This window comes from Schistocerca piceifrons, chromosome 3 (genome assembly GCF_021461385.2).
Source record: "Schistocerca piceifrons isolate TAMUIC-IGC-003096 chromosome 3, iqSchPice1.1, whole genome shotgun sequence".
Taxonomy (NCBI): Eukaryota; Metazoa; Arthropoda; class Insecta; order Orthoptera; family Acrididae; genus Schistocerca; species Schistocerca piceifrons.
In genome coordinates this window covers 757,758,000-757,784,771 of record NC_060140.1, presented here as the reverse complement: position 1 = coordinate 757,784,771, position 26,772 = coordinate 757,758,000, and the positions used below count along the sequence as shown (strand labels likewise).

The window sequence follows — 26,772 nt, the reverse complement described above, 5'->3', positions numbered from 1 at the left end:
ATGTCTATAGCAATGTTCACACGTTTGGAACCACTGGAGGTTAAATTATATGTCGTGGTGAATAGCGTAGCCGCACTAGACGTTTTCTTTTTATTTACAGTATCTAAACTCGGTGGTTGCGCTATGACGGGAGTGTTCGATTGTGATGAGTTATATGTAGGCATCCAGTACTGACCACCATTTAGTTGATCTTTAACACCACCAGTGGTTGAATTTGTTGTGTGGTGAGCAGATCGAGCGTCTTCATCACACAAGTTGCTGAGTGGGACGAAGAGCAGCAACTCCTTGTCCTGCTCCAACATGTGAGCTACAGGATCCCACGTGGTCGCTGCTGGATCAAATGAGTAGGCTGTCGCTGGTGTAGGTCCAGATGAGATGGTTAACGAAGCTAATGATGATACAGGTTCGGATGCGTCTGCGGAGCTAAGCATGGTTGCGTTTGACTCTGTTGAAAAAAGAAGATGAATGATTAGATATTAGCGAATAAGTGAAAACATTGAATAATAAGGATAATGAACGAGATAGAATAATGTGAAATATGATACTTACTTTTCCATTTGATCCTGTTCTGAGTGACTGCACTGGAGGTCGACTGGTGCTTCATGATTGTTCTTCTTAGTCTCCCGCTGACTGAGTGACCAAGACTGAGGTCCCGGAACTTAACCTATATATGTCCTACAATGAGGTCATAGGATAGTTGAATCCTATTGGTAGAAGTCGAACATGTGACTCAATTAAGGGATCGTATTGGATACAGCCATTTCCACCACCCCACAAAACGATCAGCTGACTTGATGACAGATTACTCTGGTGGCGGTAATAAAGACTGGAGAGTCAACACGTGCCGGATACACTGCGTGCGACCTTGTTGTTGTCGACTAACGATGCTTTGTAATGGACTCTCTCTATGTCACAACCCGCTACGGTAATAAAGACTAGAGAGTCAACACGTGCCGGATACACTGTGTGCGACCTTGTTGTTGTCGACTAACGATGCTTTGGAATGGTAACGGTGTTATGAAAACATTTCATAATGACTCTGACGTCATGGCCGCCATAATGGATAACGGTATTTTGGAATGGGACCGGCCTTGTTACAATACTACCCTACATTTCAACAGGATAACGCACGACCGCATGTTTCAGGTCCCGTACAGGCCTTTCTGAATACAGAAAATGTTCGACTGCTGCCCTGGCCAACACATTCCCCAGATCTCTCACCAATTGAAAACGTCTGGTCAATAGTGGCCGAGTAACTGGCTCGTTACAATACGCCAGTCACTAATCTTGATGAACTGTGGTATTGTGTTGAAGCTGCATGGGCAGCTGTACCTATACACGCCATCCAGTCTCTGTTTGACTCAATGCCCTGGCGTATCAAGGCCGTTATTACGGCCAGAGGTTACTGGATACTGATTTCTCAGGATCTATGCACCCAAATTGCGTGAAAATGTAATCACATGTCAGTTCTAGTATAATATATTTGTTCAATGAATACCCCTTTATCATCTGCATTTCTTCTTGGTGTAGCAATTTTAATGGCCAGTAGCGTATTATTGGCGATTGAACTACAGAATCATACATAATTTCGCTATCAGTGCAGGTACTTAGCTTTGTCGTGCTGGATCCTTCTGCCATGGTATTGCAGCCGATGTTGCTGTTGAAGCCGACGCTGAAGATCTTGTAGCCTCTGTTCTGTGCAATGAATCGCTGTTGAAGATGCCGCTGCTGGCTGGAACCACGTGCTTTTGATGTCGCATCTTCTTCCGTGTTACTTTTTTATCACTCCTAACCACTGCTAAAACTCGGTACACACAACTGTTTTAAAATTCGTAGCTCAGAGCCCCCACGCAAACTGCCTAGGCTGCCACAGACTTGGGACCTAGATCACAGAATGTAGTTAATTGTGAGAATTACAATTGTAATTTCACAAGTATTTAAGAAACCTAATATTCAGTCCTGAACCGATCTCACATTTAACTTTTCCGAGAGGTCCTGCCGCCGGCCGGAGTGGCCGAGCGGTTCTAGGCGCCACAGTTTGGAACCGGGCGACCGCTACGGTCGCAGGTTCGAATCCTGCCTCGGGCATGGATGTGTGTGATGTCCTTAGGTTAGTTAGGTTTAAGTAGTCCTAAGTTCTAGAGGACTGATGACCTCTGCAGTTAAGTCCCATAGTGCTCAGAACCATTTGAGCCAGCCAAGGTCCTGCCGATCGAAGTTCAGATAATACTTTTGGAAACACTTTTCAGAATTCAAATCCAATTCTAAAACTTTCCAGAGTTCATATTCCACAACTAACACTTTCCAAAATCCAATCCAGTTCCAACACTTTGCAAGATTCTTATCCCTCAACTAACACTCTCCAAGATCCTATCCCGGACGAGCCCCCAGTTGCGAGCTAACATCCCAAATATGTTCGAGCTCACATGCGGTTCCTCTTCGTTGAAATGTCTTGGCTCAAACTCGTCTAGTGGTTGAACCACACGCGTCGCATTAAACGCCATAAATTAGACACATATGACCCTTTGGTTAAATTATCTGGCTGATGGCAAGTTTGCAAAACACAAAGTTACTATAACATATAATAACAGTAATACTAATATTGAGATTTAAATTAACGACCCATAATTGATGTAGGCCACACAGTCGCGATTTTGTTAGAATAATGTTTATTCAGAAAGTAAACTAATAGCGAAAGTGGTCGTATTTAGAGTTACTGTTAACTCAAGCGCATATTCATTTGATACAGTCCGATCATTCAGAAGCTCTTCGAGAATTACAAGTTATCTACGCGAAAAGTTAGAGTTCACACACCAGACGCGCGGTTGCTCACTGCTCAGAGACTAAGTCCCGCAATACCACACGACACGAAATTTTCTATGTCGTTTCACTTCCTATCTGCCTAAGAGCGACTGTCCTCTTTCGCGTCTCAATCCCAACTGTACCCTTTGGTGTATCTAGCCGAACTGTTCACTTTTGTGTCTGCACCAGCACTGTCCTTATGCTCGACCCCCGCCGTGTTTCCCGCGCGCCGAATATCCTCGCTCAAATGTTCAAATGTGTGTGAGTTCCTAAGGGACCAAACTGCTGAGGTCATCAGTCCCTAGACTTACACACTACTTAAACTAACTTATGCTAAGAGCAACACACACACCCATGCCCGAGGGAGGACTCGAACCTCCGGCAGGAGGGGCTGCGCGGTCCGTGATATCCTCGCTCAACTGACTAGGGCTGTTTCCTTTCCTGAAGCTGTCCATCTGATTGGATACAACTTATTCTACATCATTTTACGTTTTAACATATTTAAATAATCAAAGCTTGACCACTTTTTACGTTCTAAAAAAGTAACAATAATATCCATTCATAATAAATGTTAAATTCTTTTACATAAAACCAATACAATTTCCTTCTTAACTTTGAATGTCACGGCCAGTAGCCTTACACCAATGTGCTTTCTGATAAATAAATAAAGAACAAGGGAAATACTATGCACTAAACTTTACAACAAGCATTCTTTTACCTAATGATTCAATAAGGTGTCATGCTGTCATCGTTCAAGGTGTTTTGTGTGGAGGAAATGATGATCAGATGCTTAACTGAAAAACTGCTACTTTAAATTTACTATATCTTTTAATCAAATGAAGTTACAGAGTCGATATTTACAACATTTGTCATTTTAATGATGCACTTCTATATGAAATGTCGATCGTTGAGATCGACTAAATCGTTCAGATTTTAGCATTCAGGTCTTTGTTACAAAACTTTTAAATTTCACATTAACAGTAAATCCTAAACTATTATAGATATGATCAATATTCAAGTTTTATTGGGATCACCACGAAAATTTATGAAGAATGGTAGATTAAAATTACTATGGCTTCATTCCCTGCATTACTACAGACTTAAGTAGTCTCCATAAATGTTTGCCTTTATGACCGATCTTTGGTTTGCCATACTTAACACTGCTATGTCTCCTTGGCCACAAACAGCTTCTACTGATTTCCGTATGACGTAGGTTCCCGTCTGTCTCATTCGCACAGTACAGCACAATAGACACCTGTGAATTTCCTCATCTCGTGGCAAATCTGCGCTTTTTGTGGCACGTGGTCCTCGACGACAGGGTTTGTTTCACAATTCCTGTAGGCTGACTCTTTCGACCATATATTTAAATGAGAGCACAATATTCATTAACTCACAGGGTGGGTAGGGGAGGGGAGGGGGAGGGAAGGGGGAGGGGGACCCACGAGCTGGCTGCAGAATGCAGGAAAACCCATGACATCCTCTGGGGGATAATTAATTAATTTGGTATCAATTTGATATCAAAAAGTCCTTGGAACAGCATTACCCCACTACTTAATAAATAAATATTATCAATTATTGATCACTTTTCAAGATACTTAATTCTGATATCACTTTCAGATATCACAACTGAAACTATTGCTTGTGCCTTTGTCATTTTCTTGGTATTGCCATTCGGAAGTCTTGATGCAAAAATCACCGGCCAAGGCTCAAATATCATGCCAGCACTGTTTATGCAAGTTTGTAAAATGCTGCGAATAAAAAATGGCGAAATACACCCTTCCACCCTAAAACTAATAGGCGCCTGGAGTGTGTGAACAGAGCTATTGTGCGAATGTTATCTTATTATGAATGCAAAACACACTTATATTGGGACAGATATTTAGGATTTGTCGCTTCTGTGTATAACAGTCGTGTCCATGAGGCAACGGGATACTCCCCCATATAAAGCCGTTTATGGGATACACATAAATTCACCTTTTTAAACTGAAAAATAGCCCCTTGGCGTCCATGTAGGCGAAGTGAAAAGGTTAGCCCGCCGTCTCAAAGGCATCTAGAAACAGGTTAAACGCATTGATTAGAAAGCCACACAAACAAGTTGGAACGTAGCAATGATGGCACTACGCTAGCTCAGTACAAGCCTGGCGATTTACTATTGCTTAGAAATCCTAAAGAAAGGGCAAACCAAGAAGTTCTACCCTTCTTATGAGAGCCCTTACCCACTCTTAAAGATAACTTCTCCGATAAATGCTGAAATACAGTTATCTGATCGTACTATAATAGCACATTTTAACTGGCTAAAGCCATATCACGGACCAGCTGTGCCGACTCAATTAACTCCACCTGTCCTCCTTGTAAAACAGCTACGACACCTAAAAATGCCGCATTGACAAAGCCAAAGAAAATGAACGACCGGCTATTGCCATCCTGACACGCTATTCCTCCAGGAATACGATTCCGGGACTAAATACGTTCTGTAAGTGAGCAGAAACATCAATGTTATTGCTGAATGAAGTTTAATGGAAGTTTTATTTATGCAACATACTGGGAGGAGATGCATTGCTGCCACCAGCACGCAGTAAGAATTTGCTTTTGCTTTTCATGTTTATGACCGTATGTGTTTGTATTTGTGTCATGTTATATACAAGCCACGGTTTTGAGAATTAGCAGCTGGAGCAGAGAGAAATAATTTTGTGCAATTAACAATAGGAAATGAGGATAAATGTTAAATGGAAGTCATAGTAACTGCTGTTGAAGTCATGGCAAAATCATGCCAGTCGCAGGAAAACACGAAAGTACAACTGAGCTTCTGAAGCAGTAATCTCTAAGTTACACAACTAGTATTTCCCAACCACTTGTTCCTGGTCATGGACGCAGATACTTCGAGTAGAAAAATTAAGTAATTACAAGCTCATTGCTTTCGAAGTCATGTGAGACAAAAGACCTCTGTGAGGCATATAAGAAGCACTTAGTTTACATAATATTATTACCGCTAGTAACAGACATAAGATGACGTAAAAGGCCTCTGAAATGCCTAACAATAACCATCGTTCAGGAATACACACTCGCAAGTCGCATCTGAATATTAAATAATTCAAATACACACATCAAAAAAGGTTTTGCATCACCCCAGTTCCCAGAACTCCAGGAGATAGACGCTGACAGTGAATTCTGTATCACAGACACAGTCTCTTTGACTGTTCAGAGATGCCACTAAACCCGCCCAAAAATGTGAACAACCATGCATGAGCAGTCCTATTAGACGGAGGGGGTCCGACAGCTGGTCAATTCCAGTCATTCACAAGGAAGGAGGTACCCAGCTCGTGTCGTCTGTAGTTCAACCATACCTAGACGGTCAATACCGCGGTTCGATCGTGTCCGCATAGTTACTTTGTGCCAGGAAGGGCTCTCAACAAGTGAACCAAAGCAATGTCATTCAGACATGGAGGAGATACAGGGAGACATGCCTCGCTCAGGCCACCCAAGGGATACTACTGCAGTGGATGCATGCTTGTAGGAACCCTGACAGCAACGCTACCATGTTGAATAAAGCTTTTTGTGCAGCCACAGGACGTCGTGTTACGTCTCAAACAGTGGGCAATAGGGTGCATCATGCGCAACTTCACTCCCGACATCCATGGCGAGTTCAGTCTTTGCAACCACGACACCATGCAGCTTGGTACAGAACAACAACATGCCGAATGGACCGTTCAGGATTGGCATCATGTTCTCTTCATAGATGAGTGTCACATATGCCTTCAACCAGACAATCGTCGGAGACGTGTTTGGAGGTAACTCAATCAGGCTGAACGCCTTAGACACACTGTCCAGCGAGTTCAGAAAGGAGGAGGTTCCCTACCTTTTTGGGGTGGCATTATGTGGGGCTGACGTACGTTGCTGGTGGTCATGGAAGGCTCCGTAATGGCCGTACGATACGTGAATGCCATCCTGGAACCAATAGTGCAGCCATAACGGCAGCATACTGACGTAGCATTCGTCTTCATGGACGACAGTTCTCACCCCCATTGTGCACATCTTGTGAATGACTTTCTCCAGGATAACGACATCGCTCGACCAGTGTGACCAGCATGTTCTCCAGATATGAACCGTATCGTACTGCCTGGGATAGATTGAAAAGGGGTGTTTATGAACGACATGACCCACCAACCACTCCGAGGGATCTACGCCGAATCACTATTCAAGAGTGGGACAATCTGATGAACTTGTTGATAGTATGCCACAACCAATACAGGCATGCATCAGTGCAAGAGGACATGCTACTGGGTATTAGAGGTACAGGTGTGTACAGCAATCTGGACCGCCATCTCTGAAGATCTCGCTGTGTGGTGGTACAACACGCAATGTGTAATTTTCATGAACAATAAAAATGGTACAAATGATGTTTATGTTGATCTCTATTCCAATTTTCTGTACACGTTCCGGAACGCTCGGAACCAAGACGATGCAAAACTTTTTTTGATGTGTGTAGTAATAGAGCGATGTTTTGGGCTTCCTTATGCTGTCCCCAATTGCCTTTATTCTTTGTCGCCATAGTTTTATCTAATAATTTCATCCCATAGCCACTGGCACCAAAGATGTACTTGAGGCTTTGTAGTTTACCCTTTAGATGTACCTTATCGCTGACCCTGTGAGCCCTCTTGGTTAAAGTCTGCAGGGCGGATTTCTTCTGGGTAGTGTGATGATGAGAGGAGGTATGCAGGTACACTATGTGATCAAAAGTATCCGGACACCCACAAAAACATATGTTATTCATATTAGGTGCATTGTGCTGCCACCTACTGTCAGGTACTCCATATCAGCGACCTCAGTAGTCATGACACATCGTGAGAGAGCAAAATGGGGCGCTCTGCGGAATTCACGGACTTCAAACATGGTCAGATGGTTGGCTGTCACTTGTGTCATACGTCTATGTGGGAGATTTCCACACTCCTAAACATCCCTAGGTCCACTGTTTCCGATGTGATAGTGATGTGGAAACGTGAAGGGATACATACAGTACAAAAGTGTACAGGACGACCTCGTCTGTTGACTGACGGAGACTGCCGACAGTTGAAGAGGGTCATAATGGTATAGGCAGACATCTATCCAGATCATCACACAGGAATTCCAAACTGCGTCAGGATCCACTGCAAGTACTATGACAGGTGGGAGGTGAGAAAACTTGTATTTTATGATCGAGCGACTGCTCATAAGTCACACATCACGCCGGTAAATGCCAAGCGACGCCTTGCTTGGTGTAAGGTTCGTAAACATTCGACGATTGAACGGTGGAAAAACGTTGTATGGAGTGACGAATCACGGTGCACAATGTGGTGATCAGATGTCAGGGTATGGGTATGGCAAATACCCATTGAACGTCATCTGCCAGTGTGTGTAGTGCCAACAGTAAAATTCGGAGGCGATGGTGTTATGGTGTAGTCGTGTTTTTCATGGAGGGGCTTGCATCTCTTGTTATTTTGCGTGGCACTATCACAGCGCAGGACTACATTGATGTCTTAATGTCATTCTTGCTTTCAACTGTTTAAGAGCAATTCAGGGATGGTGATGGCATCTTTCAACAAGATCGAACATCTTTTCATAATGCACGGCCTTTGGCGGAGTGGTTACAAGGCAATTACATCCCTGTAATGGATTGACCTGCACAGAGTCCTAACCTGAATCCTACAGACACCTTTGGGATGTTTTGGAACGCCGACTCCGTGCCAGGCCTCACCGACCAACATCATTACCTCTCCTCAGTGCAGCACTCCGTGAAGAACGGGCTGATTGTACGTATGACTACGAGAGTGGAAGCTCTCATCAAGGTTTAAGGGTGGGCCAACACCACACTGAATTCCAGCATTGCCGATGGAGGGCACCACGAACTTGTACGTCATTTTCAGTCAAGTGTCCGGATACTTTTGATCACATAGAGTACCTGTCAGTACTGGTTGGCATCCTATGTACTCTATGGACCAGTTTACCATCAGGCTTTCTGTAAACTTCCACATCAGGAAAAGACAGCACCCCATTCTTTTCTATCTCCGTAGTGAATCGGATTCTGCTGTGCTGCTGGTTGAGGTGTTGGTGGATATTTCGTAGCTCTAACTCTCCACGTGGCCAGATAACAAAGGTATCATCAACATACTGGAGCCAACATTCTGGAAGTAATGGTGCGTACTAGCGCGTTGTTTCTTCAAATGCTTCCATGAAGATGTCTGCTGCAATAGGAGAGAAAGGGGAACCCAAAGCTACACCATCTGCCTGTTCACAGAATTCCCCTTTCCGCCTGAAACAGGTGTCGTTAAACAGTGGGACACTAGCTCGCAGATTTCGAGTCCCATACATTCCTCTAAAATGTATGGTGTCTAGTACTGGTACCTTCGTGAATAATGATTTCACATTGAAGCTAACCATCAGGTCTGTGGCCGAGATACACTTTTCTTTTGAAAGTTCTACAAAATTGGTGGAGTCCTTAACATAAGAATTTGTGTGGCTCACCAAATGTCAGAGCTTTGGAGCCATTTCCTCCACTAGACTGTGCTTCGGTGAAATAATGGTACTCACTATCGGTAGTAAAGGAAAGGCCTCTTTACGGCTGTATCAAAGTTCATTCTAGTTTGCTTTAGCAGTGCTTGTGTCGATTTGATTACCTTAGCCGTTGGATCTCCCTTGAGCTTCTTATAAATGGGTTCACTCAGAAGATCCTCCATTCATTTGTCATGATCTTCCATGTCCAACACAATGGTTTCATTTCCCTTGTCTTCTCATGTTATTACTAAATGAGAGCTGTTCTTCAGTTCTGCGATAGCATGACATTCCTCCTTGCTGATATTCTATTTTGGAAGCTTTGCGTTGGTCAGGACTCATACCGTTTACTGTCTGATCTTCTCCTCCTCAGATTGTGGTAGATGACGAATCGAAGCCTCGACAGATTCGATGATGTCTTCTTTCGGAACTAGTTTTGGTTCGACTGTGAAGTTCATCCCTTTAGCCAGAATTTGTGTGGCTGTGTCGCTTAAGATGTGGCTATAAGGTTAACCTACGTCCGTCGAGTGTCCAGCATTAGTCCTTCCTCAGTGGTTTTCTACTGCAGTTTGTCGAACTTCAGCATTTGATGGCTGGCGGTACTATCGCTCGACCTTGTGGCCCGTTGGAAGGTCGACATGTCGACCTTCTCCCAGTCATCCATGTCCAGCTTTTCAACAAGGAAGACGTGCAGTTTACAAAGTTTCCTGTTGTTTGTGTCGAGACTTACTTGAATGTGGCGGATTCTTTCCAGTAACAAAGCTTTGCTGGCTTGTACACAGATATTCATCGCCTTGTTCGATTTTATATGGGATGTCAGCCATAAGAAGTTTGGCACTACACCAGTGTCCCTGCATTTCCTCAAAAAGGCAAGATCATTCAGCAGTTTACCTCTGCTTAGCTGCAGCGTTTCCAACTGCCTGATGTTTCCGCAGACTTCTTGCCGATACAAGTTGGTTAAATATAAACGTAGGCTTCCGCGGCCATTGTCACAGCCAATAAAATTTTTCTACGTTTGTGACGGCATTGTCGATATGTACAACAACCTACGTTTCTGGGTTTGTGACCGCATTGTCAATATGTAAAACTATCGACGTTTCGGTGGCCTTCTTTGGGGTGTTATCGTTTACTGCTGAATGAGAAAACTTTGTTTCTTATATATTTGCAAACGTGGCTGTCGTCTGATTCTGATGGGCTGTTAATGATGAAGGGGAGGCATGTTAGAAGTTCTTTATTGGTGGTTTTATTATTTCTTTTCATTGATGGAAACCCGACGTTTTGATTAGTGTTTGCATCTTTTGTTGTGCGAAGATCATCTTTTAATCTGTTGCTGCTTTAGTGCCAATGCTTATGGGATGAAACTAATAGATAAAACTATGGTGATAACGAATGAAGGCATTAGAGGAGAGCAGAAGGAAGCACAGATCATCGCTCTATTACTATCTGTGTGTCGGAATAAACTAAATAAACGGAAAGTAATCTAAAAATAATCCCCAAAATCAACAGTGTGAGTTAATTACTACTAATTGTAACTTATTGTCAGGATCCGTAACAGAAGTAGCCCTCAGTGGTTTCTTCTGCCTGTTACTATATAACTTGATTTGTTCTTCATATCTTAATGCTCCTCCTTGTGAAGAGATTCACGAAACAGAATGCGTAAACAAATAAATGGGTGAAGTATCTAGATCAGAAGTAGTATACGCATAAGCCACTTAGTCGATTCAGTGCTTCTGCTGAAGAGATAAACTAATAAGTAAATAAACGAATGTAATGAGCTGTACAGATAGGACTATTACAAAACTATTCCTGTCGTTATTTTCTCAATTGAACATGCTTCCATTACAGTGAATTCAAATACATAAATATATGTAAAATAAACAGTGTAACAAGAAAAAATTGTATCAGTTGCAATGAATGTGTTATTGACTGTAAAACACTTGTGAAACAGCAAAAACAATTTCAAAAGACACTTTTCTTTTACGTAACAACTTAGGCCACGCAGTTGAAACCGTTTGAGTATCAAAAAAAAAAAATTAAGGCTGTGTGGATTGGGTTGACCTGCAGGCTGCTCAAGTGAAGCCTGGGCAAGAGACAGCATAGAGAATTACAATAAAGAGGTCTAATTTTGTGCTGTAGAACGGTCGCCTACAGAGGAGGCAGCACGGTATATATCGGTTAACAGATCAGAGACAGCGACTGGGCAAAAAACTTGACATCACAGAGATGGTGGGTTGTATCTCTTACGAATGTCACGCCAAGAGGCTGGAGAATGGCTTGCCACGTAGTCATGTCGACAAATTCAAAAACATGGCTGAGGGAGCAGTACCATGCCCACTTTAAAAGCATGTAGAGTCTAGCTACCTGTTTCAATCAGTGATCTCTATGTAGATAGAGATCATTGGTCTTATTTCGACGAAAGCATACTATCTTTGGTACAACAAATTTCACTTGTTGTGGCATGTGTTGTTGTTGTTCAATATTATCTTTGCGTGTACCTAGGAAAATCTTTGAGTAGTTTACCGCCGGCTTCAGTGTTTGTTGAAATATGGGAGAAGTTAGTGGTGTTGCGTCTACATTTTTGAGTGTGGATGAATATATGTGCATTCCAGAACATGTTCGGAAAAAAATCGACAGCTACTTGCTAAAGCAAACAGAAGAAGTGAATCTGTATCGTGCTTTAGCTCTTTCGCAGAAGCGTGATTATGGTGAGAATTATTTAGACGTATAAGCAGTTTTGCATTATGCATTTGACAAGAATTAACGGGCGATTTATTTTGATTTTCGTTTTGGTGTATAACTATATTCTCGTTATAGCTGTTGAATGTTTATTGTTAATAAAATAAACTCCATCTATTTTTTAAATTGTTAGATGATCACTGACATTCCGTTTGAAGTACTTTCTGTGTTACTGTTTCCTTTCACAGTGTAAATGTAATAGCTTGTTTATACACACCTTCTACAAAGTAGTTTACCTGTTATACATGACCGGTGTTCATTTTTGTATAACGTCAATTTAATTGCGGAACTCTGTTGTGAAAGCCATAAGCTTTCCTTTTTCTTTTTTTTTCTTTTTTTTCTTTTTTTTTTTTTTTTTTTTTTTTTTTTTAAAAAAACACTAATGTAATCGTCATGACGCTCAAAGTGTAGTTACAGGTGCTGGCAACTCTGAGGGGTATAAATTGTGAAAAGCGGTTGGCGATAAACACGCTGCAATGTGCCACTGATAATTGTGACGCAGAGTGAAAGTATTTTTAATGGACGTTTGTTAAACACAAACTTAAGGAGTAGAAAGCTTCATTGTTTATTAATTTAAGAAATTTTTGGTGTTTTATCGCAACACTGTCAGTTCGAAAGTGAGGTGGTGAGGCATTAATATGATAGGCGTTATTATACAGGGTTGTTGATATCGAATGTTACGGGTAGAAACCCCAGGTCTTGAGTTGTTTATTCGTTTGAAAATAGATAATTATGTATGCCGTCTCTTCTGTCTGGAATGGTTAGCAGCATGAGGTATGGAGCATTTAAAACGAAATCATGGTATTGCCCTTACGCAGCAAACGCAGTTTGCACGAATTGTAATAGCACAATGCACATAGTAATATTATGGTTTTCAAAATTCACTTGCGTTTGTTAGTGCCCCCTTTCTCACTGTGTGTGTGTGGGGGGGGGGGGGTGTAGTTACACACAATCATACTGGACCCTTCAGTGCAGTGTGTGTCTGTAAAACAGTCACTACCGAAGTAGCTGTGGCTCAGGTTGCAAAGAATGACAATGTTGCAAGATATTATGTTGTTAAGGGAACTATTCTACTGTTTATTTGAACATGTTTGGCCTATCATTGCTGATCATATGCCTGCACTATAATTTGAATCTGTTTTTTCGCTGATGTGCTTTTAGTTCCATGAGTCACATATTGTGCACATTTTACATTTGAAAGATAGTTCTGAATTCAAGTTGCTGTAATAGTTCAGCACTACAGTCCACATTTATTAACACCTTATGTTCTGTTTTCATTTGTATTTTTCTTGTATTGCGTGCAAGATTTGTATTGTGGTGTCATCTTAGCAGTTGCATAGTAAATGAAATTCGTTATGAGATTCCTCTCTTTTTCAAGCTCTCCCTCTCTTGTTTCCCCTTTGTTTTAATACATGCATAATTGGTTGCTACTCACTTCTGGTTTTTGCTCGTGGTAGATGCACAAATTGTGAATATATAAAATTAATGTTATTGGTGGTTGTAGTCATCGGACACTACTGATGTGTTTCGAGCAGAAGCAGCTTTACAATTATGGTCTACTGTCATTAGAAGCAGCTTTGCAAAGCAAAGGATGCCACAAGTGGTTTCAGACCATTACAGAAGTGACAACCAAGTGCTGAAAGTCTGTCTCAGATAAAAGAACTATAGATACAAAGTGGACTTTTAGAACTAAAAAAAATTAATTCAAGGGCAATTACCAGATAAAACGTGTTCATTAATTACAAGATGCAGCAAAATAAAGGCTTTAGACTGGAGAGTATCCAATCAAGTAATCCACTGCAATTCCATAAGATACCAGTATGTTTAACAGCTACAGGTGATATAGGCAGAGTTCACTTAGACATAGTAACATTATTCCTGCAAGGTAATTTAAAATAGCATATTTGTGCTAAAATCCTAGAAATTGATTTTGTTGCCAGTACTGTTAACAACAAATGTAACCTATCAGAGAGATGGCCATAGTGTAAAATAATTCAATCTCAACTGTAATATTAAACTAGGCCTAAATAAAGCACTGTTGAAAATTAAAGATTTACTAAGGATACAGTGTTTATCAAAAGAGTAATGGAAATAAATGCAAGCTTTTTTTTAATAATAGTGCAAATGATAAAGAAAAATTTAGAAAGAAACTTGAAGAGCAATTTACAATGAGGTGACAAAAGTCATGGGATAGCAATATACAGTTGGTGGTAGTATTGTCTACATGAGGTATAAAAGGGCAGTGCATTGGCAGAGTTGTCATTTGTACTCAGGTGATTGATGTGATTATGGCTGCGTGGTGAGAATTAGCGGATTTTGAACATGTAATGGTAGTTGCAGCTGGGTGCATGGGACATTCCATTTTGGAAATCATCTGGGAATACAATAGTCTGAGGTCCAAAGTGACAAGTGTGTGTCAAGAATACCATATTTCAGGCGTTATCTCTCACCATGGACAATACAGTAGCCGACGGCCTTCATTTAACGACTGAGAGCAGTGGCATTGGCACAGAGTTGTCAGTGCTAAGAGACCAGCACCACTGCGTGAAATAACCACAGAAATCAATGTGGGATACAATGAATGTATCTTTTAGGCCAGTGTGGCGAAGTTTGGCATTAATGGGCTATGGCAACAGGTGTCTGATGCTAGTACCATTCTAACAGCACACCATCGCTTGCAGCGCCTCTCCTAGGGTTGTGACTGTAACGGTTGGGCTTTTATGACTAGAAAAACCATGGCCTGGTCAGAAGAGCCCTGATTTCAGTTGTTGAGCTGATGGTAGGCTACAGATGATGTGCAGATGCCACAAAGCCGTGGACCTCAGTTGTCAAATAGGCATTGTGCAAGCTTGGTGGTGACTCCATAATGGTGTGGGCTGTGTTTACACAGAATGGACTTGGTCCTCTGGATGTTCGGCTACTTGGAGACCATTTTCAGCCATTCGTGGATGTCATGTTCCCAAACAATGGTGGAATTTTTATGGATGACGGTGCGCCATGTCACCGGGCCACAGTTGTTTGCAATTGGGTTGACGGACATTTTGGACAATTTGAGCAAATGGTATGACTACTCAGATTGCCCGATATGAATCCCATTGCATATTTATGGGACATAACGGAGAGGTCAGTTTGTGCACAAAATCCTGTAATGGCAACACTTTCATGATTATGGACAGCAATAGAGGATACAATCCAAATGATGTGGTCCAATATAAATTAAGTTGGTTGCTTGACAATTTTTAAATATTTTAATTTTTTGTTATGTGATTACTCTAAAATTTAGAAGTTCAAAACAGTTTTTTAAAAAATTTTACCTTTCACCTTTACTGAATGGTGGCCATTTTTGTTTGTAAGCATGCGACAATGTTTCAGTTTAGAGACGTTAGCAAAAATATGAATATCTCTGCAGTGGTTTAAGTTACAACATTGCAATTGACATGAATGTTTTTAGAAAAGTGTCCTCTAGAACATTGTCTATTACAGAAAATACCCTAAATTCAAAAATAACCAGTCAAAATGACCTCCAAAGTTTGATATCCAAATTTTCAAAAAACCACTTTTTAGGCCCCAAAAAAAAGGAGTGATTTATGAGAGTCTATTTTTTCGAATAGTTAGATATCATACACTACCAGCCTCATATAGAACAAGAACGCTTACAAATGTTTCCGTACTTTTTTATGAATTTTTGTAAAGTTTGGGGTTAGTTATCTCAGATGGGACTCAATATAAAAATATGATTTTTGCATAATTTGTACACCCATATGATGGCAACGTACTGTAAAAATCTCACTTTGATATCTGATTGTGAACAAAGATACGAATTTTTGAAAATGAGGAAGTAATTCACATTTCTCTACAAATGATCTTATGGCTGCTGCCTATTCATGTGTGATATTGGCGGGATATAATCAGTTATTATTGAATGAAGGTACTGAATTATATACAAAAAGTGGAAACCACTCAAATTAACATTTATATTATTTTGAAATACTTAAAATAAATATTTTCAATTAGCATCCTTCGAGATGCGACTGTTCCTAAACCTGGAGGTGAATGTTAAGAACACTTATTTCTTCAGACAGCTTCTGTGATATAGAATAAGACCTCCCAGTTGCTGTGGTAAGTTCAAGCACTGAAAGTTTCCTTAAAACATTTTTCATTGGTATGCAAACTTTGTCATTTGTAGATTTCTTGAATGATGTTTTTGGGCCAGCAGGATGGTAAAAATGCACAATAACATCATTGTTTTCAGACTTATTCTTTCAGCCTCTGCAAGCCACCACTGTCCATCATACACACATGCCACTATGTCATTCAATGTTAAAAACAGAAATGTAATTTTACCGACACAATGATCCTCATAAATTTCGGTTTCTGATGTTACATAGCATCGAACTAAGTTTTTTGCAATGCCAAGGAATTTGTGGACATGCCTTGTTCCTTTTTTGCTATACAGTTTTCAACTCTGGTTTGAAGTGTTGTTTTCATATGCAGAACCACTTCTTTCTTGATCAGAAAATAGGTAATGCCTTTAATATTAGCCTTGCAAAAGACATACATGTCCTGTATTGTGAGAATTTGGTCTGTGGCTGGTCTTTGTAGGCTGGCTTTACTTACTTCAAGTTTTGTTGTACCTCCTACTCCATCAAATTCATTTTTACCATGGCAAGATGAAAAAAAGTGCCATTCAGCCTCCAACCCAAAGTGTATCAGCTTCTCAACATTTTATGTAATTTATTACATACTTTTGAAACACGTGTACAGCCAAAGTGTTTGTGCTCCAAGTAGTTGCTTAGAATGCAAATTGAAGAACTGCAAACTTCATCTTTCTCATTTTTAAAGAGGGGAATAAATGAATGCACTGTTGCCTGGTCATTGACCCAGTCGTACCCTTGTATTGCATCCTGAATCACAAATGTAAAATTTTCTGCAAAATTGGCTAGCACTATGCATTGTTTCATGAAGTTGTACTTTTTTGTCCTTCAAAATCTTACTTTGGATTTTAGAAACATAGTAGTGGCTTTTGAGTTTTTGTAAGTTGTCAGTTAAAGATTCCAAGTACTCTTCCTGAGATTTAGCCTCTGTTACCATTTCTGCCCTGTCAGTTGTGACCCACTGTTTGAAGGTAATTTATTGTCTGGCATTTCCTCATCATATTCGTGAAACAATTCAATAACGGTTTCCTTACCAGGGCATTTATTACACAAACTCATCATGCAGTCATAACTGTTAGTGTCGCAGACCATTAAATCTTGTAACTCTTTGTAGTTAAGATCACTGAGTTTTGCACCTGTAATAATCAGTTTGACATTTTGATGATGTAAACATACGGAGTGTGTCCCTGATGATCCAGCCAAAATACACCACTTAGGGTGGAGGTCACAAAATTTTGCATTCAGGATGAGAATTTTTGAAAGCTACATAAAGTTCATTTAAATTTGACAGCACTAGTTGTTACAGCTTCGTTACTTTAACTCCATTTATAACAACTCTTTTGCTATCTTTGCAACCTGGGCACATTCTACTGTTTTCATCATCTTCAAAAAACTGCTGGATCTTTTTGTTTCTTCACTTATATCTATTCCTTTCTTCTTTCCTAAAACTGGAAGAATGCCTTGCTCTTTCACTAATTTTGGGGTTAGTTTAACCAAACAATGAGAAATGTTGAATACAAGAACTATTTTTTTTGTCTTGACCATGAGTCGGGGACAAACTTAAAATTTTAACTTTTTCCTCTGTAGATGTCACTGAACAATAATTTTTAATTTCTCTATTAAGCTCAAACACTCAGTGTCAGATGATGCTGGTGGTAAGTTTTCTTCTTCTTTAGAAATAATGTTGTTATCTGTATTACTAAAGCATGATTACAAGTCTCTTCTAATTTTGTCTGAAATTTGTTGTACCTTATTTTCATCAGGTGCTTTTCTTTTTCTGCTTCTTAATTTTATTATTTTCAAAGCAGGAGATACGTCTAACTTAGAGCAAACAAAATCCAATATGCTAACAGCTTCATCATTAGAAATATAAATGTCATTAACAAGGTTACATGATTCTGGTTCTGGATTCACAACAAATATTTTTGAGTAACAATTTGCGCACACATAATTTCCAGGAATCACATTACGTTTCACTTGGGGAGCTGTTTCACTCTCACATAACAAGGACAAATGTTCAAGTTTTATTTCCCTCAAACCTTTAGTAATAGGGTTTTTATGGACTTTAAGTGGATCACAGCACTTTCTTCCAAAAATGTGGTTATACTTCAGAATATATTTCTTCTCATGATACTCACATATTGATGTTACAAAAGCACTTGCTCGAAATTTAAACAAAGTTTGTCTAACTTCATCAAAGTCATTGACATTTTTCAAGTTTTTTGAAACTGAACTGTTAACTGTTTTGTGACACACTTCACTTGCTGTCTGTCCAAGAGAGCACTGTTCATCCATGTTATTTCATTCCAGTTAATCTCTCAAAATTAATTACAAACTCGACACAGAACAAAGCACGCAACACATTCTACACTCAATGTAGTATGTACATCCACTCTAACAGAGGTTTCACAACAGACTGACTACAACAATGCCACACCTAGCAATTATGTTCTTCTACAATGCCACAGCCAGCAGTAATGTACTTCTGCAATGCCACACCCAGAAATAATGTACTTCTTTATTGACAAACCTAAACAGAAATCGGCTTTTCTGTTACCATAGAACAAAATTGAAAGCTCCTATTGTTTAATATTGCATTATTAAAAGTAAATAAAGTAAATTAATATTGGGTGATAGTGTTTACGAAATATGTCACAATTAAATTTTATTACAGTGAAACAATAAACCTTTTAAATAGGCAACAGCCATAAGATCAGTTGTAGAGTAATGTGAATTATTTCCTCATTTTCAAAAATTCGTATCTTTGTTCACAATCAAATATCAATGTTGAAATTTTTACGGTATGTTGCTGTCATATAGGTGTACACACTGTGCAAAAATCATATTTTTATATTGAGTCCCACCTGGAGATAACTAACCCCAAACTTTACAAAAAATGAAAATTTTCAAATTTCAAAAATTAATAAAAAATTAAGGAAACATTAGTATGTGTTCTTGCTCTATATGAGGCTAGTAGTGTATGATATCTAACTATAGGAAAAAATAGACACTCATAAATCACTCCTTGTTTGTTATTTTTGGGCCTACAAAGTGGATTTTTGAAAATTTGGATACCAAACTTTGGAGGTAATTATGACTGCTTATTTTTGAATTTAGGGTATTTTGTTTAATAGACAGTGCTGCAGAGGAAACTTTCCTAAAAACAGTCATGTCAATTGCAATGTTGTAACTTAACTCAGTGCAGAGATATTAAAATTTTTGTTAATGTCTACCGGCTGAAAAATCATGGCGCGGCTACAAATAAAAATGGCCACCATCCAGTAAAAGTGCAATATAAATTATTTTAAAAAACTGTTTTGTACTTCTCAAATATAGGGCAATCACGTATTAAAGAATTAAAATATTTAAAAATCACTTGAATAAGCATCATGGCTTAATATTTTTGCAGGGGACTTAGATCCACTTCTTGAGTCCATGCCATGTCGAATTACTCCAATATGCTGAGCAAAAGGAGGTCCAGCTTGATATTAGGAGGTGTCCTGTGACCTTTGTTTCCTCGGTGGAAATTGAAAGAGCTAACTGAAGGATTGTGTTACCTGGCCATCAGAATCATATTAGATGACACAAGATGGATGGATAAGTCTCATACAGATGTAATCCTAGACAAATAGCAATCCAAAGGACTGCACTCCAATGTCAGCACTTGGACAATAATCAAGTACTTACACAAGTAGTTTGCTGAGAGTTAATATCCATCAAAAATGTTTGTGTGTTAAATGTGTATCATCCAAGTTTTCAGCAGTATTTTGGTTATCTTTAACAAGACTACTATATCCAAGATCTCATTTGATTCAAGAAGGATGTAGGGCCTAGTGTGTGTACAAGTTTATAATACAGTAACCATCTGTGGTGTCGACCCAAGGTAAAAAAAACGACCCTTGCTTTATTATTGGTGAGCTGCATGTTTTTGGTCTGGTGAGGTGCAAGAATTGTTTTCATTTTTTGTTGGCTTTGATGTCCACTCAGTGATAATCATGAAAAAGTTCTATCACTTGGTGGTAAAGAAGATTATTCTGATTAAATCTACACTTCACAGTTTGTTCTTGTTGAGGAATGACAGGCATCTTATCTCCTCACCTTTACGTGTTATCCCCGAGTTGCAGTATGATTAGGGTGAAAGGAGAAGTCCTTAGACTGGCAGTAAATGACAGTGTTCTTATCTTAGGCTCGTGTTTTATATACAGGCTTTGTTCCAAAACAGTTGCCTTTATGGTCAGTGCTCTGTGGCCAATTCTTTTCTATTAAATAGATACCCTGAAGTATGATTCCGGAATGATACCCATCTGTGACTGTCATGATGTCATCCTTGTATTCAAAACATTTTCTGCTCTCAGTGGCCATTGCCCTTATGTCGCAGATTTTTCTGAAAATTTGGTGTAAGAATGTACCTAATGAGTTAGGGTTAAAAAAAAATTTTCTGGAATTTTTTGACCAAAATTGTAATTAGGAGACCATTTTGAAATGTGGGCCCCTTCTACCAATCTGTTGAGAAACGAAGTGCCTTGTAAGTTTGTAATTACAATAACTATTTTTATTTATGAATAAATTTTATTCAATTTGGTGTCATTGGAAAGTAAAATAATAGAGCTATCAGGAATTTTTTTTCAACAGAATCACAAGTTTGACAATCTGAATTATTGTTTCAAGTAATTCCTACTGCCACACTTTTCACCATAAAAAACTCAGAAGGGTGTTTGTCCTCTATTGTTAGATCTTATACTTTTTCAATAATGCTGTAATAATTAATTGCTTCAAATAGCTAATCTACAATACATGAAACAACAATGAAAAATTCAGTCTAGCAGCAACACTCACATGCAACACAGGTTGTGTGTGTCTGTGCACTTTATGTATCTGAAGGACTTTTTTGTCTTGATTTTGTGCTTCTTACGTTAGCAGCCATTCTGTCTGGTAAGTTATTTGAAGGTTCAGTTGAACCCCTCAATATGATAACATTCGGGAAATAGAACCACTCAGTATGAGATAGTGAAAAGGAGTGATTGAAATTGAAAAGAGGAAGAATTCATCCAGTCCATGCATAGTTGCGCTGTAACGTATAACCAGGGAGAAGAATAAGCGCAATGGGTTGAATTTTTCAACGTATTACAGTGCCCTTTGATGTTGTATAATTTTAATGAAGCGATGCTAGACCACCCAACCTTCAAACGGTTGTTGCAGTATATGCTTTGTTTAATTGTGGCTTGTTATCAGATGTTTTAGTGAATTTTATTTATCAAATATTATGAGTGAAAAAAAGATCATGTATTTTATTTAATGTTGTTTTTTATATCAATTATCATTAGAAATAATGATATATTCATATAAATACTATTATTATTTATTAATAATACATAATTTTGTTTCATACAAAATTATATTATAATCAATGCTAATTCATTTAATAATACATTAAATTAAAATTTAGCCATATGTCTAACTCCATTTTGAAGTTTTTTTATAATAAGTTATTACTCTTTAAATTATTATTTATTCACTATGTGATTTCATCAGTTTAATTATAAATTAAAAAATTGAGGTTTGTATATTTATTTATTAAACATAATTTATATACTGGAAATATATATTACCTTCAAACCAATCATTAATCCACTCAGTATTAACAATATATAATGAAGTAGTAAATAAATAATTATTAATTATTTTTGTCATTGATTTTGTTATTGACAGTTGAAAGTTAATTTTTAGGTATTTCATTTTAAAGGCTGTTAAGACATTATCAGTACTACATATTTAAGGTAATAAGTATTTTACATATTTACACACAATTTAAACAAAAAAATATTTTCTTTATGTAAAAATTATTATTTATATATGATAATTCAAATAAAGTAAATAAATCAAATTATAATAATCATAATTCAATTCCACAATCAGAGGTTTTATGTATTATGGATCTTACTCCGCTCCTATAGTATCATCTGATTGACTGTCATAAAATACATCACACTATCAAGTTGAGGGGTTTTAGAATATCATATTGAGGAGTTTTAAATATTGAGGGATCCGACTGTAATACAAAGTTGTTCCATAATGTGAACATTAGAGATCACTTAATAAAGTGGTCATTAATTCTTTCTCATTTCCACCTTAAACACATTCTTCATAGTACATTCTTGACTAATAGAGAACAAGAAAAAGTTTCAAACCATCCCGTTCTTATTTGCATTATACACAGTTGATTAAAAATCACAATAGAAAACAAATGTTCTTTAGGTTTTATGTCAGCAGTTGTGTGTCACAAGAAAAGTAGTGGCAGTGAAGAGCTTGATTTAATAGATATGTCGAAAAAAGTTGTCCAGAATTTTTACTGTGAAGATGATATAAGTCGCATTTCTCCTAATAAAAAATCTGTCTGTCTGTCCCTTCAGAAAATGACAAAAGAGTGTATAAGACAAAAAGACAAATTTTACATAATCTGAAAGCTTAGCTTTTAGAGAAAAATACCCTGAAGATAAAATTGGTTTTACTAAATTTTGTGAACTTAGGCCAAAAGAATGTGTTACTGTAAACAGTCATGGAATGTGAAACGTATGTGTATGCACATATGACCAAAATGTAAAACTGTTAATGCATGCTGCACATGTGAAAGAACCGTGCCCTGAACTTCTACAGAAACTTGTGTGCAATCTGGAAAATGAGGAGTGCATGCTGCATCACTGTTCTCAGTGTCCTGACGAATATGAACTGCACAATTTTTAATGGAGCTGGAGTCCTTACAAGATTGTGTAAATGTTGTTTCAAACAATGGACGCAAACTGATCGACCTACACTGGAGACATTAATGAAGACTACCAACGAATTTGTTGAGTATCTCATACAAAAACTTCAAAACTTAACACAATATCACTATGTATCAAAATCTCAGAGTCACTATTTCAAATCAGGAAAATACCCTCCCTGATACTACATGCATCATCATAGTGGATTTTGCAGAGAACTAGACCAGTTTTGCTTCAAGATGCTGCACAAGCATTTCACTAGCAGAACATTCAAGTCACCCTTCATCCTTTTCTTCATCCTTTTGTGGTGTACTTTAAAACAGATGATTGCAGTAAGTCAATGTAATTGTGTTGTATAAGTAACTGTTTGAAACATGATACAAACACATTCTATGTTTTCCAGAAAACTGCTCTCACTTATATACGGAACAGTTACCGCACATCCAGCATGTTATGTACTTCGTAGATGGCAGTTGTGCACAATATAAAAACTTTAAGAACTTTTTAAATGTGTGCTATCACAAGCAAGATCATGGAGAAACTGCAGAATGGAATTTTTTTGCCACTAGTCATGGCAGAAATGCATGTGATGGAGTTGGTGGTACTATTAAACGTTTAACAACTAGAGCAAGTTTACAGCGTCCATATGACAGTCACATTTTAAGTCCAAAAGATCTGTTTACATTTGCCAAAACTCATGTTCCAGGAATAGAAACCTTTTATGTTACAACAGAGGAGATAACAAAGTTCACAAACATGTTACAAAAACGACATGAGACTGGTTCTACCATTCTTGGGACAAGAGTGAATCATTTTTTCAAACACTGAATGAAAACAAGTTGCTGATAGAGCATGTTTCATCATTTACTAAGTTCATTCAAGTTCCTCTTGGAATTCAAAACACTGCCTCTAACACAATTAAAGAAGACTCATTTGTCGCAGCTATCTACAGTAACCAGTGGTGGAGATGAGTGAAGAACACAGAGATGCAAAAGTCAAGTTCATGAGTCCAAGTGGCCCTTCCTCAAGTTATTCATGGCCACTTCACACTGATGTTTGCTGGATACCTTATGAAAACATTTTAATGAATTTGCCTGCTCCTAGTGCAAGCACAAGTACTAGTCGCTTATCTAATTTTGAATAAGGCATAATATTGTCCATTGAAAACTTGTTTGAAAGAATGAATGCTTTTTAGAATTTTATGAATGTGTTTTATGAGAACTGATCATCATTTGTGACCACTAGGTAAGAGTCACAAAATGAAGCATGTATATTATTATTATGTTCTTTCCATTTTAAATGATTAAACAGCACAAACACACTTCTGATTTTTTTTAATGTTGAAATGCATGACAATAGCAATTCTTTGAGACAAAATTTAAAATGGCGAAACTTGTGATTTTGATGAAAAAAATTCATGGAGTTTGTAAACAAAATGTTGAAAAATGACTTTAATTACAGGTTTGCACATATTTATATGCACAGTTGCAGCATTTTTATAGTTTAGTGATGTAGTTGGTCCTTTTATCTTTCTGATGTCACCTAATTGAATAAAATTGATTTATAAATAAGAGAGTTATAGTAGTTAAAAACTTTCAACCTACCTTTCATACTGATGCCAGATGGAGAAAATGCTAGACATTTCAAAATGCCTCCCTGACTACAGTTTTGATCTAAAAAATCTGAAAAAAAATTATTTTATCACTTTCTGTGTATGTATTTTCTTACACCAAATTTTCAAAAATATCTGTGACATGATGGCAAAGAGATTTCTTTATTTTGGGTGATTTTAAATGAAATGAGCCTTATTGGTCTGGGAATAGGAATTACAATGATTCCAAATCTTGTGCATTAACAAATGGTAGATGCCCCAAACATATAAATTTATGATCTCTCTCTTTTGAATTGCCAAAGCATTTTTTATTGCCCCAGTGATACATTTTTTCATCTGTTGTCTGGAGCAATTCAACTCTCTTCTTGTTCATTTTTGTCTTCATTACAATTGTTCACTTGACTCGTGTGCACATCACAGAGTACTGTTTTACTCTTTGTAAAGTAACTTTCTTTTTAATTACAGAAAAATACTGGCTGCAACCATTCTGGCAGAAAAAGTCGACATTACTTTCTTTGGCGTAGAGCCATTGTCATCTACATATTGCTTCTACTGCAGTTTTGTTGTAGAAAATAGTGTACAAACTTTTTGAAGGGTACACATAACACAACAAAATTTTAGATTTTGCTATATGTTAATATCAACAATTAAGGCACATATCTCGCATAAAGCTTTCTGATAGTTAATATTTCTTGTAAATGTATCATATTGTTTCTTCAGATATGCCTGTGAGATCAGCTACTCAATAGACCGTAAACCATCGATTTTCCAGTCCTATATTATGCACTTTTTCTGTAGTTACAATTTTGTAAAGCTGTATCTTTTCTTAACTGTTAAAAACCAAGGGGCAGGGGCTTTAGAAACCTTCACCTATTTTAGTGGATGAATCTTGATAAGCTGTATAAATTATACAGTTTTACAGTGGCAGACTTTTTTATTTTTGGGTTTTAATGGAGCTCTCATGAGGTCACTTTAGAAAGCTATACAAACCAAAATGTTTGCACATCAAGTTGACACTTGGTGTATGCTACTGCACACCATCTACCCACATAATAAAAACAAAATTTATTTGGTATAGTTGCCACAGGGTGTGGACTTTTCACCTTTTCCGTCATAAGTCCGTACCTTGAATATAATCAGAAATTTTTGCATAACTATAATGGAAATTCCTGGATTGAACAATATGTAAAGTAAGAGAAAGGCAGCGACTCATCTATAGTGAACTGTTTTTTTGCAGCCTATGGCACCTATCAGAGACGACTGATACGACAAGTGTGTGGAAGGCAAGCTGGTCAGATTGTCTTTAACAGGGTGCATCATATCTCGTGTCTTGGGGGTAGGCCAATACACAGGTGTCCTTTGTTGGTGGCACCTGTAAGCATTATCTCTCAACAAATGTCTCAGGTGCTGCAGTTCAGACTGTTAGGTGATCATTTTCAGAAATAACATTTACTCTGTGTAGTAGCTTGTTCAGGACTGCACTATTTTATACCAGGTGGTGAAAACTAATCAGAGTCCGAAGACTAGTCAGTGTGTGTTGGCTTCCTGTACACTGAGTGACCAAGCCAACCTCCTGCCTTCCGCTCAGCTAAAACATCCAAGAACTGTAGCTTAGAGTTACAGAGTATGGGGAAGGGGGGGGGGGGACGAGAAGAAATAGAGGAGAGAGAATATGCTTCCATCTTGGAGGGGGGGGGGAGAAGAAGAATGGTGGAAGAAGGCAGCGCATGATATGGATGGGAAAGTAGCAGTGGGTACAGAAGGAAGAAGGGGAAAGGTAAGATGAGGCAGTGGGAAATATCTTAGTGAAGATTTAGGCCATGGGGGTCAGACCATACCAAGTGGTTCAGGGAAAAAAAAAAAATTGGTTGCTGGACCATCTCAGAAAAATTTGATATTTGCTGGGAGAACTCCCTAGTGTTTAGTGAGTACAAAAACCATTTTTTTTAAAAAAAATTATTGTTTATCATTTAGAGGCACAGGCCAATTTTGTTTCAGGCCCCAGGTCCCCCCCCCCCCCCCCCCCCCAAGCATCTCCGTTTTTTTTAGTAATGGTTTGCCCCAGACCTTTCATATAAGAGGCATTGAGTTCAGCACACACTGGACTATAAATTAAAACCTTGATCGTCTCGCAGAATGTATTCCTTAATGTATTTCTAATGGCTCAAAGTAGTTGGTTGGA

At 38.3% G+C, this 26,772-nt stretch overlaps 1 protein-coding gene across 1 annotated transcript in view; it reads left to right on the top strand.

Annotated features, from left to right (window-relative positions):
• Positions 1-11,832: 11,832 nt before the first annotated feature.
• Positions 11,833-26,772, top strand: part of LOC124788324 (nucleoprotein TPR-like) — a 393,071-nt gene continuing 378,131 nt past the window's right edge. The window contains exon 1 of the mRNA XM_047255562.1: positions 11,833-12,032. Coding sequence (XP_047111518.1) covers positions 11,873-12,032 — 160 coding nt within the window. The 5' untranslated portion in view covers positions 11,833-11,872. The remainder of the gene's footprint in view (positions 12,033-26,772) is intronic.